We start from the raw sequence: 18,591 nt of genomic DNA on the forward strand, positions 1-18,591 counted from the left end.
CCTGTGTTGACACCAAATATTCCATGTCATCTTTTGTAGCACAGTATATTTGGGCTTTAAACCAACTGATACAACTGATACATTATAACAAAGGGCATCTTTTCATGTAATAACTAAGACTGCATGTGAATAAATTAATATCCAGTAGTACAGTATGCTAAAGAAATGATCAGTTATTTACCTAAATTATGGTGAATATGCTAATGATACAATGTTTGTTTTTTGGATTCACTAAAACATGCACCATTTGGTATCACAGTTAACACTTGTGTCGAATTCTTTGAAGTAATTTAAGTAAAAATACAGTGTTACCAATCTCCAAGTAAATACCATAAAACACCACCTCAACCAATAACAGAAGTACATAGCCGACTACATAAATTGTGCATCTGTGAATACATTTTAACCATCAAGCGCAGTGGTGTTGGCGCCAAAGTCATCATGGGCCGTGGGATGGTAATCTCTCTTACTTGCATTGGATTTGTAAGCCTAAAAAAACCCAAATGTGGCTAAACCATCTCCGTTTAATTACAATTTTAGATCACTAATTTGTCACTCTCCATTAGTGTTCATTTGCAAATCCTTGACATTTTGCATGCCACAACCAGGTAAAACAGTTGTAAGCTTAAATACTTTAACAGTGTACCTCTACTGTAATTACTGTACCTACCAATGTAACAACTATGTTAATACAGAGGTATTAGAGGCACAATATAAAGTGCCCTTGACCAGTTGAGCACAAAATAGCTTGTTCATCGATACTAGTAATAAGTATTGCTATGGTTATTTAATATTAGTATTCTTGAAAAGCTTGATACAGACACAGGTTTGATTTAAAAGGATTAATGAAATCTCACACCTGAGCATTTGTAAAAGACTTTGTCTCAAGAAACACTGCATAACCTTATGCCATTTCGTTTGAGAGAATATTAAATTGCAGAATTCCCAGCGGCCCGCTCGTGGTACTATTTTTGTGTATGAAAAACGTCAAATGAAAGTCGTTAATTTAACGTGGGTAGACTAAGGTAATGTTGTGATAACATGCTCTATAATATTCATAATTTTCTAAACGAATACTTGGTTTTATTGGCCACATACACACGTATAATAATATCATTTATGGATTTGTATTAAAGCTTATCCAACATCGTTTATGTAGACTGCAAAACACTTTTCCCTTCAAAATAAGAGAAAACATTTGAGGCAAGCAGTGGATCAGATGCCTTACATCGCGTTGTGGGTCACACTTCTTTACCCAAGCCGAGAAAAAAAAACTATTGGCCTATCTGTCCAGTTCTGGCAGAGCCGCTCCACAATGCACCTATAAAAATCGAGTTGACTTTTCAACCCCAATGATTCCAAGCGATTACACCAATTGTCCGCACTGGCGTTCCGTCTTCTCGCTGTCTGAAGAAGCCCCCTTCATCTGGTTACAAGTGTTACATATGGACCGAAAGTTATTCACGCAGACTGCAGTTGGACCAAACAAGGATGCAGGGGAGAAAGACAACAACCCTCCTATTTCCACTGCCTCCTATTGAGATGTATTCATTAGGACCCCCATGCTAATCAATTGCTATTCATGGACGTTTTTCTAAATTGCTATTCAGAGGCGCAGATGCGTCCCATTATTGCTGCCGGCTCAGTGAAAACTTTATGTACGGTGAGACGGGTTAACCTAATCAATCATGTTGACTAGTTTGTGTTTGACGATTCAGAAACCATATGGCAGTGGAGTGCTCGCAACCTTTTTTTTACGCAGCCCCGGGTCCTTACCATCTTGTGACAACTGCTAAGGGAGTAAAAATGAAGAACTTGTTTAACTGCCGCTAATTGAGCCACTTTACGCCCAACGACCAGTAGAGTAGGCCTTCTGTCAACAGAAGGATATTCCGAGGTCCAAATCCGGTGTACTAGGCCTAACCAATACTTTGATGTTACCAGAAGTAAAACAATATTGCGTTCTAGATAAATGTTCATGATACTGTTGCCTTATTGTATTATCTCACAAATTGTAGGTTAAACCGATCCACATCGAGACACAGATAACATGAAATACCATACCCTTTATTTACATAATGCTGGTTAAATAGAATGGTACAATAAAATTAGGCATATGATGTTTAGTTATTGAATTTATATACAGCCTAACTTATGCATGTAAAAAATTTGGCGATATGTTTGCAACTGGATAATGATAATGGCTTTTTACATGACTGCTATTGGCATTTGTCTTTTTTTAATGAAATATAGCCTACATCAAGATCGATACATATCCTAGACCCCAATTTTAATCTAGTCCATTTATTTTTTTCTCCAGTTATGGGCATTTTGTAGAAGACGTGGGCCTAACCTTGGGCACATTCGAGTTTTTGGTTGATGTCCTTTAGCAGCTGAATGTGGATGAAAAGTTAAATAATTGCCCCCCCCCCCCACCCCCAGCGTTAAATGTACATACACATTTTGCAGTCATGATCCTGTACCAAAACACTAAGTATTTTTCATATCCAATTAAAATAAAGATGTAGGCTATTCCTCAAATAATTTGGTGAAATTGAAACAGAGAAGGCTTTACAGTCCTATTAATAAATTAAAATGGAGAAGAGGAGAAAGTAAACTTTACTTTTTTAGTTTCACTTCTCCCGTCGTCAATATCCGTGCAAAAGTTAAAAATGCCCATTCTTAAAACATGGGCCTACTGTCAATCGTCCACCTCAATCTCTTCGTCCTCCTCTGAGAATTCGTCCGTGGTTTGATCTCTGGATGAAGAGGGGGACTGTGGAAATGCTCGGTGTCCTTGTGACGACGGGGAGATGCTTCCTTGCGGGTCGTCAATGTCTTCTTCCATGGTGACTAGCTTTTGCAGGGTTTGTGGTGGTATTTTCTTGAGCGACTCCACGTCCGCTTTCATCTCTTCCAAGTCTCTCTTGAGCTTGGCCCGTCTGTTCTGAAACCAGGTGATGACCTGAGCGTTGGTTAGCCCCAGTTGCTGAGCTATCTGGTCTCGATCGGCCGGAGACAGGTATTTCTGGTACAAAAAGCGCTTCTCGAGTTCATATATCTGATGGTTGGTGAAAGCTGTCCGGGACTTTCTCCTCTTTTTTGAGGTCTGCCTCTGTCCAAAGGCGTTCACATGCTCACGACCTTTAGGGAAACCAAAATACAGTCACTCTCCAAAACAATATCAGAACAACATGTCTACAAACGTCCTCAAGTGTGCCATGATTAGCAGCTTTGTTATTGAGGCTTTTTTTTAAATAGGGTTACAGATGCAAACTATTTTTGTGTATGGCCAATTGTGGTGATGGGTATGGTTTGGTAATAACTTGTGGGCAGTATTCCATATGAAATGAATGACATGTACGTTTTACATTGCCCATGCATCATTAGGATTAACATGGCTGTCAATATCAGGATCTAAATAAATATAATTCTACTAAATCAAACAGCCTATAAAACGTTGCAACTTAATTTAATGATACACCAGGAAGCACAATAGAAAATGTCGGTTTAGAGGCCTGCTTTGCCACCCAAATAAATTGCAGGTTTCCTTATACTGTTTAGTATCTAACAAATCAACTCAAATGCTGAAATAATAGCCACGGATAGATTGCATCGCACAGGCATGATTGTTTGGGGAATTTAGGCTTAGCAATAGCTTGAGACATAGCCTATTTGCAATGCCTTTAAAAAACACAAGTTTGACAACAGTTCACACAACCAATAGGCTATCAACAATAGCTATTGGAGATTATGCATATTTGGTTAATACAATCACTAACTGAATCTGTACATGTAAATATTAAAACGTCATGTCTATTGAAATCCTTACCTTCAGCTGCTTGTATAACGCTGACTTCCAGACCTTTAAATGTTTTGCTGGCTAGTTCCTCCAGAGCGCATAACGGCGAAGAAGGAGTGGTAATACCGTTCCTTGCTGCGTTTGAGCCGGATACTTTTTCAATAGCTCTCGGTGGACAGAGATTAGCAACTGATTTCTTCACCGAGGGTTTGTTTAGAATATCCTCAATACTGAACGGCGTCAGTGGCTTGTTGGAGTTGGCCGGGGGTGGAAGCTGGTCCAAAGGACCCCGTCTCCTCTCCTCGCTGCTGGACTGCAACACGGAGCCTGCCTTCATGTCTTTACTGGAGGTCATCGGCAGTCCAAAGGAATTACTGCTGACAAAGGCTGATTATTTCATTCAAATGCTAGTTTAAACGTCCACGAGTGTTTCCTTCGATTCGCGTCTTCTTCAGAACCCACTTTTTTTATCACTTTCAGTCGAATCTTGCAACTTCACTTGTCTGAAATGTTTTCTCCAAAATAACCATGCTTCGGGCGTAGGCTGCAGTTTCACAGGCAACCGAATTGTATTCCCTTCCAGAGAGAGACAGTACCTCTGCGAAGTTCCATGAAGATCTTTAGAAAGTATAACGGGTAGTGGCTGGGGGGCGATTCCTGCGAGGAATAAGCTGTCTCAAGGAACAAGAAAAAGCAAGCAACTGCTAACGAGTTATTGTTGATTGGGCGAAGTTCAATTAGAGAAACACTACACTACTTGCTGACCCGCTGCTGCGTCTTAAAGGGCCAGACCAAAATAACTAATTGGACGCGGGAATAGGAGGAGTGTCGCCTCAGTGTTGGGGATGTTTGAGGAGAGGGTGCTGGCTTGAAATGTTTATGCATCTGCCGCCCCCCTTCCCACAGGCAACATGTTCCCCGTGTATTTCTCTGGGAAGGGAGTTGATGCTCATTAAACAATGCCACAAGCATTCTTGTGAATAATGGTATTATTATTATAGCACACAGTACGTCTAATTGACCATTAAAACAAGTTTCAGTATTGCCACCATTTGTAGCTTAATCATGAAAAATTATACAAGATTTGAAAGCACTTATGATTCGGAGACAAAAGGGTTAGGTGTATAATGTAAGTGCTAGTAACCACAAGCTTGACCAGGGTACATTAAACTCTGCTCACTGCACAACTAGCCTAATTTAGAAATCCCCCCTGCAGAAAATCAAGCAATATAGTAGGTAGGCCTAACCCAAATACAGTAATATGCCATTTTGTGACAAATGTGCATTATTATTAGGCTACTAATGTGTTATTATATTTTGAGTGCATTGTCTTATTAACAACTGTTTTCTAGAATTGTACAAAAGTAAGCCTGCATTATAATGAACATTCCATGTTAGCATGCTCATTAAGTTTCAAGCACAAAGCATAGACGTGTTATCCTTCCTGTCGTGAGGTTATAGGCTTTATACGTTTTGGATCTTTTGGGAGAGGAACGACTTCAAGAAAAACCTTAACCTTTAACCTTTTTTTGCCCATCAGTTATCGGTGATTATTATTATTATTATTTTTAAGTAGTTATACTATTATCTATTCTAGCCGTATAGGAAGCTAATGAGACAACCTGGGAATGATTAGGAGAGAAATAGTGAATTTTAGGACAGTGTCGAATTGCACTATAATGCGCCATAAAATGTCATAGAATAGCATGCTGCTAAATATGACGCGTGACAATACTTTGTGATATGTTGAGCTCGCAGGTAAAGAGACGCGACACAGAAGAGTTGTCACGCTCTCATTCTCTCCCCTTCGTTAATGATGTGAATAATAAATTCTGATGATGCAAGGGCTATACCATGTAAGAGGGTAGATCATAGAATGAATATGGGGTAAGTTCGACAGCAACGAGGAGCAGGTAGGTTGTGTGTTGTATATCCATTGAGCAGAATGACTTCAGAATTTTACACTAACAAGTATGGTAGACCTAGAATATGCATGCATTTAATCGTTCGTTAAATATTTTTCAAATAGGTTTAACGATAATCTTCGAAAATTGTTTTATGCAGCCTATAGCCTATACTATTCATCTGAAGTAGGAAGATGTATGCTAATGGTTTCAATAATAGCCTATTGCAATTACAAATAAGTAATGTGTTTAACAGGAATTGTGTCTTTATGCTTAGGCCTACAGCGAAATGTTATTTGTATTTTCGTTTATTAAAATATAATATATTGAGAAAATGTGTATTATATTTTTTATATATAAACGTTAATTGTTTATGGCGCACACAGACTATCCAAAAATGTTTAATTTTTGCCTATTAATTCAAAAAAGGGACACCATTTGCATGAAATAGGACAATATCCCCATTATGAATATACAATGCTTTTCCCAATAATTTTTTTCTAATAAAAATAAATTCCACTGGCATGTTTACAAACTGCTGGAGAATTATTTTTTATTATTATAGTATTTTATTCTGCACATTAACACCGTGCTCTCTGCAGCGTGATCGACAGATTTACAAATCAGAGGTGGCAATTCTGAACACCCCTCACGGCGCGTGTCAACAAAATCAATTATGATCTATTTCAAACCCGAAATATATTGACAATGCCCAATGTCGCTGTTATTTAGTAGTTTTATAAATAATCGATTGAAATGGTAAATGCATTTCTTACATGAACCATTAACAGTGAATCGAGCCTTTGCAGAAACACCGTACTGTTCGTGCTAACACCATATGGTGACATTCGTGTGGGGACGAAACCAGGCCAAATAACATTAGAGTTATACAACTGCACGAGATTCTATTAGCTTAGATGGAAACCCGCCGTCTTCGGTGTCATTCAGCAATATTGATGGGGATGTGTTCTTATTAAACAAGGGATACTTAATTTGAAGGGCTCAATTGAATCCAACCAACATTATACAATTGCAGAGTGGTTTTAGCTGCAAATATCATGAGGTACAGACTTCCCCCCCACATGCGTCAATTTAGGCCTTCGTTAATTTTCCTCTTTCAAAAAAACATCATCAGTACGCCTATCACACTAACAATGTGTTGCTTCATCTCATGATTTGAAGGATGTAGCCGAGCTCAAATCCTTCTCAGTTAAGCCTACCCAGGCTTAGGCCATCCATCGCATTTCTTTAACAACACGACAATTACAGCCTGATAACTATAAAGCAATGTCTTGTTACTGATCAACAATTTTAACATTTTAAATGTTTCTATTTGGGTGCAGCGATGTCTCTCAAACAACGAGTTCGTCTACACATGCTGTGATATTTTATGTCGAAGTGGAAAATCTTTCAAATCTTTTACAATTGCAGTATAACCTTAGATATGCTTACATTTACAGGATAACTTGGAAATGGAGACGAACCCACCAAACCATGCTTACCGATGTGTCAACTATTAGGCTATGTCGTCTCGATTTAAAATAGTTAATTTTGTACTAACAGACAATTCAGGGTGTAGGCCTATGCAGGACAAATACATCATGTAACGTTGCTGTGTTAATATCAGGCTTCTTTCAAAAATAGACAGTTGCACTCTATGCCAAGCAAGAACACAGCGGAGGGCCAACGAGCCATGGGGTGTTATATTTCCCTCAAATGCAGCAAGCATTAATAGTTCTAAAGATAAGTCCACCGATATCTTTTCCCCAAACTTGTTTCCTATGGTCTTTACGGTCTCAACCGGAGCAGTGCTAATTCGAAAGGTTTTCTTTGACTTAATTGAACCGTTAATTAGAAACAGAACACCTGACATCATAAATCATCAACTCGTAGGGGAGTTGCGTTTTATATTAGGCATAGCTCGATCTCGTCACTCCCCAGAGCCGGTCCCCTATACGTCACATATTGCTGCTCATGGCCACTCAATTTTCCTTGTAGGGCCTACAGTGAAGATTTGTTGGGGCTGGCTATTGGAAAGCCGTATTCAGACTATCAAAATATCATCGCCAACTGGTCTTTGGAATAACTGCGGACATAAACAGTTGGTTTTGAATGTTGATTTTCTGATTCTTTAGGCTCCACTGTAGGGCTTTTTGGTGATGCTTTGCAGATGTTCGAGAAAATAAAGTACCCTGACCTGGTACTTCAATAAACTAAAACTGGAGAAGCACAGGCCTTGTTCCATCAAATCGTAAAATAAGCATAAATTATGCAGGTGCATTGATTTGTCCATTTACATTTTCTCTCTGTCCATGCTTTCAAACAAACTATTTGAGATTTATATCTCATCACCAATATCATTTGGCTTTACAAAATAGTGAAACGTGGGTCGCCCAATGCAATACAACTGTTGAGTGACACATTTGGACGTCATTCAGGTAGCTTGGCGTATAATATTTATTCGTCACTCTTTCCATGTTCTTTACTGAATCCTGTTGCAAAACAAAACAGCTGTACTAACAGCGTAAATATAACATGATACAGGAACGCACATTTAACGTGTGCGCAATATAGACGTATGAGTGATAAATACTTACAGGGAAAGAGAGAGGGCTGAGTTGGCATCAGAAAACAATGAAGCAATAATATAGACGAAATAATGGTCAGGATATTGTGGGATTTCATCTCCCCATTCAATCATTATTTTATAGGCATAACAATTAATTACTAATATTGTAAAATGTAAACTGTAAATAGAGTATTTATTTATTATTATCAACATGAAAAATAATGGTAGGCCTACTACTAATAGTGCAGTCATTCACAACGTTCTGTCACTAGTGGAATCACGATTTCGACATTCCTTGACAAACCTGAGAAGAGAGCAAATTGCATAATTGTAGCCGATTTCCATCAAAATGGTAGTATACATTTAATATTTTTGGGGAAATGTAATCTAACATCATTATTGACTTCCCCTATTTTCTCTCCACTGCCAGAAATACGTTACACAAGCTTTATTGAACGTAGCGATCATTTCAAGCACCACTGCCTTTTCAAGAAAACAAATGCAGTCAATCATCTGGGTAAATGTAGCCTAAGCTTTGAGTTGCTCGTGCGTTCTAACAATAATCAAGGGTAGCCTAGTCCACAACACATCATAGTCATACTTTGTCACCTCTGAATAGGAGAGAAAGTGACTGAGCACATAAATAATCCCTTGCGGTGTGTGTTTGTGAAAACTGGGAGTGAGAAAGAGGCTTGTGCGCGCGCGTACATGACAGGTTATGTGCATGCGCAATCTTGGAGATAAGACATTCTTCGTCTATTCTCTCTGTATATAGGGATGGAGAGAAGACCATTAACGCCGGGTTCAAGCCCCTCTCGCAAGCATCACTAACATAACAGCACTCGTAGCCTAGCCTACACGTCGGCCTTAAAGTGCTAAGGCTTTTATATCCCGCATTGCATTAGACAGTGTAATATTCCACCGTGTTTAGTACCTGTTTGTTTTTTTCTCCCGTCCGCCACTGGGTTGACAAATGTTTAGATTCCCAACAGGGTACCGCGGAGCCCCAAACGCACAGGGCCAAACGGCTTCGCACCCTGTCACCTCTGCACAGTTCATTTTCTCTTGCAGGTCAGAGCTTGAAACCCCCCCGGGAGCGGTGTTGTTCGACATCTAATGCTCCATTGGGGTCCATTTTAAGATCATAAAGAGGGACGTAGGCGGCCAAGCGCCCGGCCAGAAGGGCTAAACGAGGATTACAGCGCACTAGTACACGTTTCTGCATCGTGGGCAATAATAGGCTTCATTAGCCTGTAATTATCAGAAACAATGTAAGCACCTTTTAAACGAACTGTAATGTCAAACACGACTAATAGAGAAGAGTGAGCTAAATGTACTAACCCCTAACACTTTTAAATGAATTAACCATTATTTTGTAAATAGTTGAGTATAGGCCTAGTCTATTATTACTATTATTATATAATAATAATATTGTAAATACATCTGTTTAAAAACAAAAATGTTGAATACATCCATAGCTTTATACTATGGTTGTTCTTTCCTTCCTGATGTTCGGACACCTGTGAATAGTAGAATGTTATTTTTTTTAATCGATGTGGAATCACTGAAATCTAAAGTGGAGTATGGACATTGACCCCATTTCAGTATTCACTGTGCACTGTAACATATGGTCCTCACAATTACAGATTATTTTGTTTTTCAATTACAGACATACAGACACACACACACGATGGATGTTTGCCTGTGAACATGGCATCAGTAGACCTATGCAGACAAAGAGAAGTGGGACAGATCAAAGGGAGGAACCACACTGTCCCCCCCCCCAAACGGATGCAGACTGATGAGAAAATATGGGGCGGTTGAGCCAAAGCCCCTTATTATTGGTAAAATGTGGGGTGAACAACCACAGTCTGATTCCATTTTCAAGGTTTTGCTTTCTCATGTACAATATTGCTCTTGGGAAGCAATATCAGCAGTGTATATACTGTATGGATAATGCACACTAATTCTGCATGTTGTCCATAATGATCATTTCCAATTGACCAATAAATAAAAACATTGATATACCGAACTAGGTTCAATGAAAAAACTCTTATGACAAACTCTTATGACATTAATTATTATATTCACTGGCGATAAAGCTGTCATTCACAAATTGGATGTTATTAACCCCATGTTGACTGCACTGATTGTCAGTTGCTCTGGATAAGGGGGACTTAAATGAAAACATATTAAAGATTAAGCAGATGTGCCACTGTGTAGTGTGTTATGTACCTATTTCACACTAGAAAGCTTTATGAATACACTGAGCAATGCTCACAACCTCAGCACAGGAGCAGACTCATAACTCAAAGAGTTCAGATTGGTCAATTGACCCCAACATGCTAAAATAAAGACTACCTGAGCTCATGGACAAAGGGTCACATAATGATGTTTAGTAAAAAAGTGACATATTGAGGTTTTACTGTTTTGGCGAAACTCTACATTTTCAAGAATTTCAAGGTTCATGGTTAGGATTAAAGTATGGATTATGAGCCCAAAACCCAAAGTTGTTAAAGGATAAGGTTAGGCTGACTCAAATATTCGTGACAAAGTAATATTGAACATACACAGCCTCCAGAATAACATTGCATAATATATATATATATATATATATATATATATATATATATATATATATATATATATATATATTAATTCATAGCTGTTAGAAGTCATTATGTAAAAACAAAATTGCAAAGAAAACAAACTAGAAGAACAGGGAAACGTTGAAGCTAGTTGTGATAATGAATTATGCTGTGTAGTATTACTACTTAGAGATTTATGACCCATGGAACTATGAATACAAATAAACAGCCAGAAAGTCACTCTTAAAACAATAATCCAGAAAGTCACTCAATACAAACATTTGAATGAAAGCTCAAATGAAAATCTTCTGTAGTTCCATGACTATACTAACACACACTACCTAGACAAAACCAAACAACAATGTGTGTACATTTCAGTGACATCTGTTATTTTTGTTCGATGAGAATTAATTTGGACTGAACTAGGACTCATAATCAGTGGCGTAGTTCATATCTTTGTGAATGAAGATGAATGCTTCCGTGAGTAGGCTACACTGTACCATGGGAGTCGTCAACAAATGAATCATTTGCAATTCTATCCACGGCCACTTGGACATCTAGCAGGTCCCAATGCACATTTTGAGGTAATGAGGGCGCATCGTTGCAATGTTTTATGAGCAGAGTGTCGTAGTTCTCGAAAAGGGAGAGAGAAAAAAAATGAATATTTGAAGCCACCTCTCCAGAGAGGTATAGTTTCTTGAGATGGTGTGGCGCCACGACCTGAAGCAGCCCTCTCCCCCCCCCCCCCCTCACATCAGGATTTCATTAAGCCGTGAGCAGCCCCTGCCGTCTCCCGGCTTTCTCCTGCGCCACTTTGCTCCCAAACCAAATGAGGAAATAGCTCGTCTGGCCGCTGACAGACCCCGGGTTTGGCCGTAAAGATAAATGACCCAAAGTATTTAAGTTTAACACTTTGACAAAACCCACCTGATCTGGGGGATTAATGCAACGAAAAATCCATCTGCGAGAATGACTCGGAGGAGAGTAATGGCCAGGCGCTGGGAAGGTCAAACAATATTTAGGATAAGTACATATCCAGCGTTGAGACTTGGACTTTCCCAAGACTTATCTCATAGACTTGTACATATGTGAATGTGCACGCACACTGATGTGGTCCAAATATTAAGCACCGTATACTACTTTCTCCAGCATTATTACCACATAAGCATAAACAGTGCCATTTATAACCTGCTATAGCAAGACTGTGACTTTGAAATGATGTCAATAAACTCATCTTGATAAACATATGGATCATATGAGATCAGTCATTGAAGATAGCAATGCTGAAAGAGGTCAAAGGTCAATGTAAGACATTAGTCCAGCTGTTCAAAGTATCCCATCCAATGCAATTTGAGTGAGTCAAAACTGTAATACCTCCTGGTTTTCGGTTTAGGCTCGCCGGGAAGTAAGTCATCTTCCGTGGAGAGAGATGCTGAAGGCTAGCTCTCCGAAAGAAAGACAAAAGAACACATTCAATGCTGGGAAGTCATCTTCCGTGGACAGTGAAACATCTTTCATTTGACCTTGCGAGACTGAGCACTACTAAGTGTCTTCATCCAAAACAAAGGGTTTCTCTGCAGCCTACCTGGCCAGGTGTAATGTAACATAGGACACCAGAGGGCTAATATGCCACCTAGAGTGATGCATCAACATAAGTGAAAAACAACCTGCTGGAGCCTTTAAACACCATTTAAAGCTAAGAGATAATGCGCTATGAGCCACTGGGAAGTCAATGGGGGTGTTATCTTCATGTGTGCAAATTCATTACTGGAAATGACCTATTAATAACAACACTGGTTTAACCGCAGAACAGAAGCACAAGGTTGAATAGTTTTGGATTCTGTAAAAATGCCTGATTGATGCCTCCAGTTTTCAAAATAAAAGGCATGTGTATGAGGTTATGTTAACAATGCCACTGCATAAACACTTCTAAGGCAGTTTTGATTTAATTCCAGCCTACTTATACTGTATATCACAGACAAGACTAACTGGCTTTCACATCAATGTTTGCTTCTCATTTTTGAACATGAACAAACTCCCCTTTTGTCTTTTATTCTACTCCGGCTCCATCTAAAATGGACAGGAAGACCAGGACAGAAAGAGATGGGAAAAAAGATGTCGGGCAACATAAATAATAAGGGAGTGAAAATACTGAGGAAGGTCTTGGCCCAAGCTCCCCATAACTTACTCTGTTACCGGGGATCATAAATATTAGAAATAAGCTCACACTCAGTCCAAATCATAAGAAACGATTCCTCAGAGGATGCTGTGCATGTCTTCCCACGGGCGAGAGACCAGTCCTTGGGCCCAAAATAGCCTCTAGTCCAAGCGTTGCCCTGTTCCCAGGTAACAAATAGAGAAATATGTTCTAGTGGAAAGTCTAGGTTTCTAATTAGTTTTGCTGACAGCCCTCCCTAACCCAGTGGTATTTTCTCCTTGCGCTGTTTAGTTCACATTTCCTGGACACCGTAAGTTATTTTGGAGGAGAGAAAAGATAAATATAAAAGGACAACAGTGCACATGAGAATTGTAAATTCACATGCAGTTAAGCAATCAACAAGGAGGAGGATACTTGTTCAAATATTTGGGATTACAGTAAAAGCTTTGGCTAATGATGAACTGCTAGAGTGGATTGTGGTATTTGGAAATTGGATTCTTTGGAGCGTTATTATGTTTTCACGGTTATTGTAGCATTTATACAATATATGAATATTTATTAATATTACTAGTCATGGATTTCTCTCCAATGTACACTAGATAGACTACCTGCAAGTGTAGTGACTACACTTTTACCACAAGACAGACATTATTACGTTACCTGAATGTTGTAAAGATGGATGTTTATTTATTTTGCAACTCTGGATTTTTTTAACGTAGAATCCTTACTATGCCAAACATGTATACGATTCTCCTTGTTTCTTTCAGCTTGTGTCATACTAACTTATCTTTCATCCACACTCCTTAACTAGTATTTGGTTAGTAGTCAGCATCCAGCCCACCCATCACGAGTCAACATGAGTTGTGCATATGTCTTTTCCTAAATGTTTCATTCTCCTGAGTTGAAAGAAGGAAACACATTTTTCACAAACATGACAACGTAAAAGGGTCCTTATCCTTGATTGGGTCTGCAGCCAAGCCTAGTTGTTTCCACTCACTTTTTACTTGTTATGCAGGGTGCCAATGAAACCAAAGCAGCATCCAAGTCTGCAGGCAGGACAACTTTTAATTGCAAACAATTTATATACAATCGGTTTGTCTTGCAAAAGTAAAGGTAGGGGAAAACATTGTGGCAGTATTGTCCTGAAGCACCGTGCCTATTTTTCTAAGTCAGACAGTATTTAGAGTTCTGGACGGAAATCACAAACTGTCACAGCACAGCCTGTTTTTTACTTCCAAATCTTGACACTCTGTGCTCAAGGGCTGTGATATACCCGTCAGTGACCACACTCACCATAAGGAGGCTGAGAGAATACACGCAATGTAGATTATCAGGACAAAAGCCCATCAGCTTGTCAAGGGATGCAGCCAGTATTGTATCCACATGTATTGAACACAGAGCTCTCAACGCGTCTGACGGTCCCATTCATCACCTACAAAGCCAGCCCTGTCAGAGCCACAATGCGCCCCATCTATCCCTGCCCTAAGTGACAACTCTGAGATGAGCATTAGGGCAGCGGAGTATGTATTCAAATGATTTGTTTTTCCTCTTTGCACAAGGCAATTTCCTCAAGGCACTCAGCCTAGGGGAATCATCAGAGTGAAACCTTATAGTAAAGTAGTCATTTGGCTCTTATATTTGACCTGGTATCTAACCGACCAATATAGTATGAGATTTATATATTCTTTGCATATTACAGGAGTAAAATTTCTTAGAACAACTAATTAGTAGTATTATTCCGTTCCTGTGTAAGTATTGGAGGACAGATTATCCAAAGTGTTTAACCAGAGATTTGTGTGTGTGAGTGTATTTGTGTATATACAGTGGGGTGCATAATTATTGGCACCCTTGATAAAGATGAGCAAAAAATAAATAATACAAATACTGAGATATACTGCATGCTAAAAAAAATGGAAAATGATTATATTTTATACTAATACAATTGCTCAGAGAAAGAGATTTAGTTGAACAAGTTTGAAAAAAAATCTTTAAAATATGGGGTAAAAAGTATTGCCACCCCTGTTTTCAGTACTCCGGCGCCCTATCCTTGCGAGGATAATGACGCTGAGCCCTTTTTCTAAAATGTTTTATGATATTGAAGAACACATTGGGAGGGATCTTAGACCATTCATTCATACAGAATATTTCCAGATCCTTGATGTCCTTGGTCTGCACTTATGAACTGCTTTATTCAATTCAAACCACAGGTTTTCAATGGGGTCCGGAGACTGAGATGGCCATTGCAAAATGTTGATTTTGTGGTCAATCAACTATTTCTTTATGGATTTTAATGTATGCTTGGGGTTATTGTCTTGCTGGAAGATCCACTTATGGCCTTTGTCTCAGCCTCCTGGCAGAGGCAACCGGGTTTTGGGCTAAAATGTCCTGGTACTTTGTAAACTTCAGGATGCTGTTGACCTTAATAAGGGTCCCAGAACCAGTGGATGCAAAATATTCTCATAACATCAAAGATGTGCTACCATATTCACAGTAGGTACGAGGTACAACTTTCTGGTTTTAAATGTCTAAGAGGACGTAATCAATATTTTCAATAACAGAAGTATTTAAAAAATGGTATGGCAAAGAGCCCCAATGATAAGGTTCCAGTGTAATGGCAGCCTTCCCCCTCTTCAAGAGAAGAGAAGGTATAGCAGGGATCGGACCAACACGCAGCGTAGCCAGTGCTCAACATGTTTAATTACAAATAACGTGAACACTTACAACAATACAAAATAACACAAATGTGGCAAACCAATACAGCCCTATCTGGTGCAGAGAAAACACAAAGACAGGAAACAACCACCCACAAAATCCCAACACACAACAAGCCACCTAAATATGATTCCCAATCAGAGACAACACAAAACACCTGCCTCTGATTGAGAACCATATTAGGCCAAACATAGAAACAGACAAACTAGACACACAACATAGAATGCCCACCCAGCTCACGTCCTGACCAACACTAAAACAAACAAAACACACAAGAACTATGGTCAGAACGTGACATCCAGATAGTTCCATTCGCTTTGATTCATCCCTTTAAATAACAGAACAAATTACATTGCTCTTATTGCTATAAAATACTTTTCTGTATTTTTCTGCAGACATAGGATATCAGTGATCTGAAAAGGTTCTGTACGGCGGAATGATCTAAGATCCCTCCCAATGTGATCTCCTTTGTCACAAAACATTTTCGAAATTGCTCAGTGCCGTTATCCTCGCAAGGCGAGGTATTGAAAGGTATTGAAAACAGGGGTGTCAATAATTTTCACCCCTACCTTTTAGAGAGAAAAAAATATTACTTGCGTAACAAAATCTCTTTCTCTGAGCAATTGTATTAGTATAAAATTACGTTCGACCCCCATTTTTTTAACATACAATATGTGACTAATTTCAGGAAACTAGGCGTATGTCGCACGTCACTACTTCACAGGAGCTGTATTTGTCAAAATTCGTTTTTTTGTTTGGGGGGGGGCTCAAAAATGCCTCCTGGAATATGTGAACTTTCATGTGCCTTAATAAAAAACTTGTATTCCATCCATAAATACGAATAAAATTGTTCATTACGAGCCTAGTTGGTTTAGCCACGGAAAAAGCCAGGAACCTTCCCGCTAGCCATGATTGGCTGAGATAATGGGTGGGCTGGACATGCCGTGAGATGAGTTTGGGTTGGTCTGCCATGTAGCAGGCTTCTGTCTATAACGTGAGCTGTTCAGTGTGTGTTGCCAGTCTTTTCTACCATGCCGTTTTTGAAAGATATAACGTCAGCCATCGAGAACTACAACAGTTTTACTGTTACTTTTTTAACAACATGGATGCCCTGAATTTAGCAGGCGCTATCGACAGATCAGTTGGAAAAAGTGAAACCTGAACTTTCCATGGTCAGTGTGAACCGGAGTGACTTGACACAACGCTGGCCAAACAAGATGTAGATACAAACAAAGTTAAATGGTTCCAGTCCACCGTGAAGCGTTCATCCATGTATACGGGTAAGAGTCTAGCTACAAGTTAGAATCTTAGTCTAATTTTCAAATAAAGTCAGAAAGTCGTTTTTGTTGCAAGTTAAAGCATACTGTTAGTTAGCTAGCAAACATTAGCTTGCTGGCTCGCTAGCTAACTTTGTGTGTATGATCTGTGTTGTAATATTATTAGAATCAGAAAAACATTAGCATTGATAGTTATAAGTATTTGTATTGGTAGTAGTATGAGTTGGGATTATTCTGGTTCATTGTTTAGCTAGATAGCTACCTAGCTAGCTACATATCTAAACATAAGAGTCCACTTCACCCGGATTATTACATGACCCTTCAAATTAGCCAGGTGTGTTTGGGGGTGATTGCGGACATCTATTGTATTTCATGAACATGTGTACATGTCCAGACAATAGTGACCTATCCACTTAGCTAGATGTGACTGGGGGGGGGTTACAGCATTTACTTCACATGACCCATCAATTTTTGGCACGCCCTGGCCATAGAGAGGTTTTTATTCTCTATTTTGCGTTAGGCCGGGGTGTGACTAGGGTGGGCATTCTAGTTTCTTTATTTCTATGTTTTCTATTTCTTTGTTTTTGGCCGAGTGTTGTTCCCAATCAGAGGCAGTTGTCTCTGATTGGGAATCATACTTAGGCAGTCCTTTTTCCCTCCTTCAGTGGGATCTTGTCTTTGTTTTGAGTGCATGTAGTTTGCACGACGAAGCTGTTCGGTCGTTGTATTGTTTATTGTTTTTGGTGTACATTTAAAAGAAAGAAGAATGTATGCCTACCACGCTGCACCTTGGTCTCATTCCAACGACAAACGTTACAGAAGATCCCACCACCAACGGACCAAGTAGCGTGGTCAGGAAGACTGGACCTGGGAGGAAATCCTGGATGGAGCAGGACCCTGGACAAGGGCTGGGGAGTATCGCCGTCCGAAGGAGGAGATAGAGGCAGCGAAAGCGGAACGGCGACATTACGAGGAGTTAGCTCAACGTAGCAAGCACGAGAGGCAGCCCCCAATTTTTTTTGGGGGGGGGGAACACGGGCAGATTGGTTGAGTCAGGGTTCAGACCTGAGCCAACTCCCCGTGCTTACCGTGGGGAGCGTGTGACTGGTCAGGCACCGTGTTATGCAGGGATGCGCACAGTGTCCCCAGTGAGCAGCCACAGCCCGGTGCGCTCTGTGCAAGCTTCCCGCAGTTGCCGTGCTAGAGTGGGCATTCAGCCAGGACGGTTTGTGCCGGCTCAACGCTCATGGCCTCCGGTGCGTCTCTTCGGCCCAGGATATCCTGCGCCAGCTCTATGCACGGTATCCCCAGTTCGCCAGCATAGCCTAGTGTGGCCTGTTCCAGCTCTCCGCACTAGCCGGGCTACCTGGGGTATTCAGCCAGAACGAGTTGTGTCAGCACTGTGCTCCAGACCTTCGGTGCACCTCCACGGTCCAGTGTGTCCTGCGCTGGCTCTACGCACTATGCCTCCAATGCTCCGTCATAGCCCAGTGCGTCCTGTGCCAGCTCTCCACACTCACTGAGCTAAAGTGAGTATCCAGCTAGGATGTGTTGTGGTAGCTCCACTCATTAGGCTGCCAG

General features: G+C 40.0%; 1 protein-coding gene across 1 annotated transcript; it reads right to left on the reverse strand.

Annotated features, from left to right (window-relative positions):
- Positions 1–1,166: 1,166 nt before the first annotated feature.
- Positions 1,167–4,653, reverse strand: LOC129827936 (transcription factor LBX2-like). The gene is made up of 2 exons (XM_055889233.1): positions 3,833–4,653; positions 1,167–3,144 (listed from the first exon to the last, which is right to left on the reverse strand). The coding sequence occupies exons 1-2, from the start codon at positions 4,155–4,157 to the stop codon at positions 2,702–2,704; spliced, it is 768 nt and encodes a 255-aa protein (XP_055745208.1). The 5' UTR covers positions 4,158–4,653; the 3' UTR covers positions 1,167–2,701.
- Between the last annotated feature and the right edge of the window lie 13,938 nt (positions 4,654–18,591).

The sequence above is a fragment of the Salvelinus fontinalis genome, chromosome 29 (genome assembly GCF_029448725.1).
Source record: "Salvelinus fontinalis isolate EN_2023a chromosome 29, ASM2944872v1, whole genome shotgun sequence".
NCBI classification, from domain to species: domain Eukaryota; kingdom Metazoa; phylum Chordata; class Actinopteri; order Salmoniformes; family Salmonidae; genus Salvelinus; species Salvelinus fontinalis.

Bases quoted from the DNA above. Each gene is read 5' to 3' on its own strand.
- LOC129827936 (XM_055889233.1), bottom strand. From the start codon at position 4,157: ATGACCTCCAGTAAAGACATGAAGGCAGGCTCCGTGTTGCAGTCCAGC. The intron at 3,145-3,832 runs GTAAGGATTTCA...GTTTCCCTAAAG, and splicing joins CGTTATACAAGCAGCTGAAG to GTCGTGAGCATGTGAACGCC.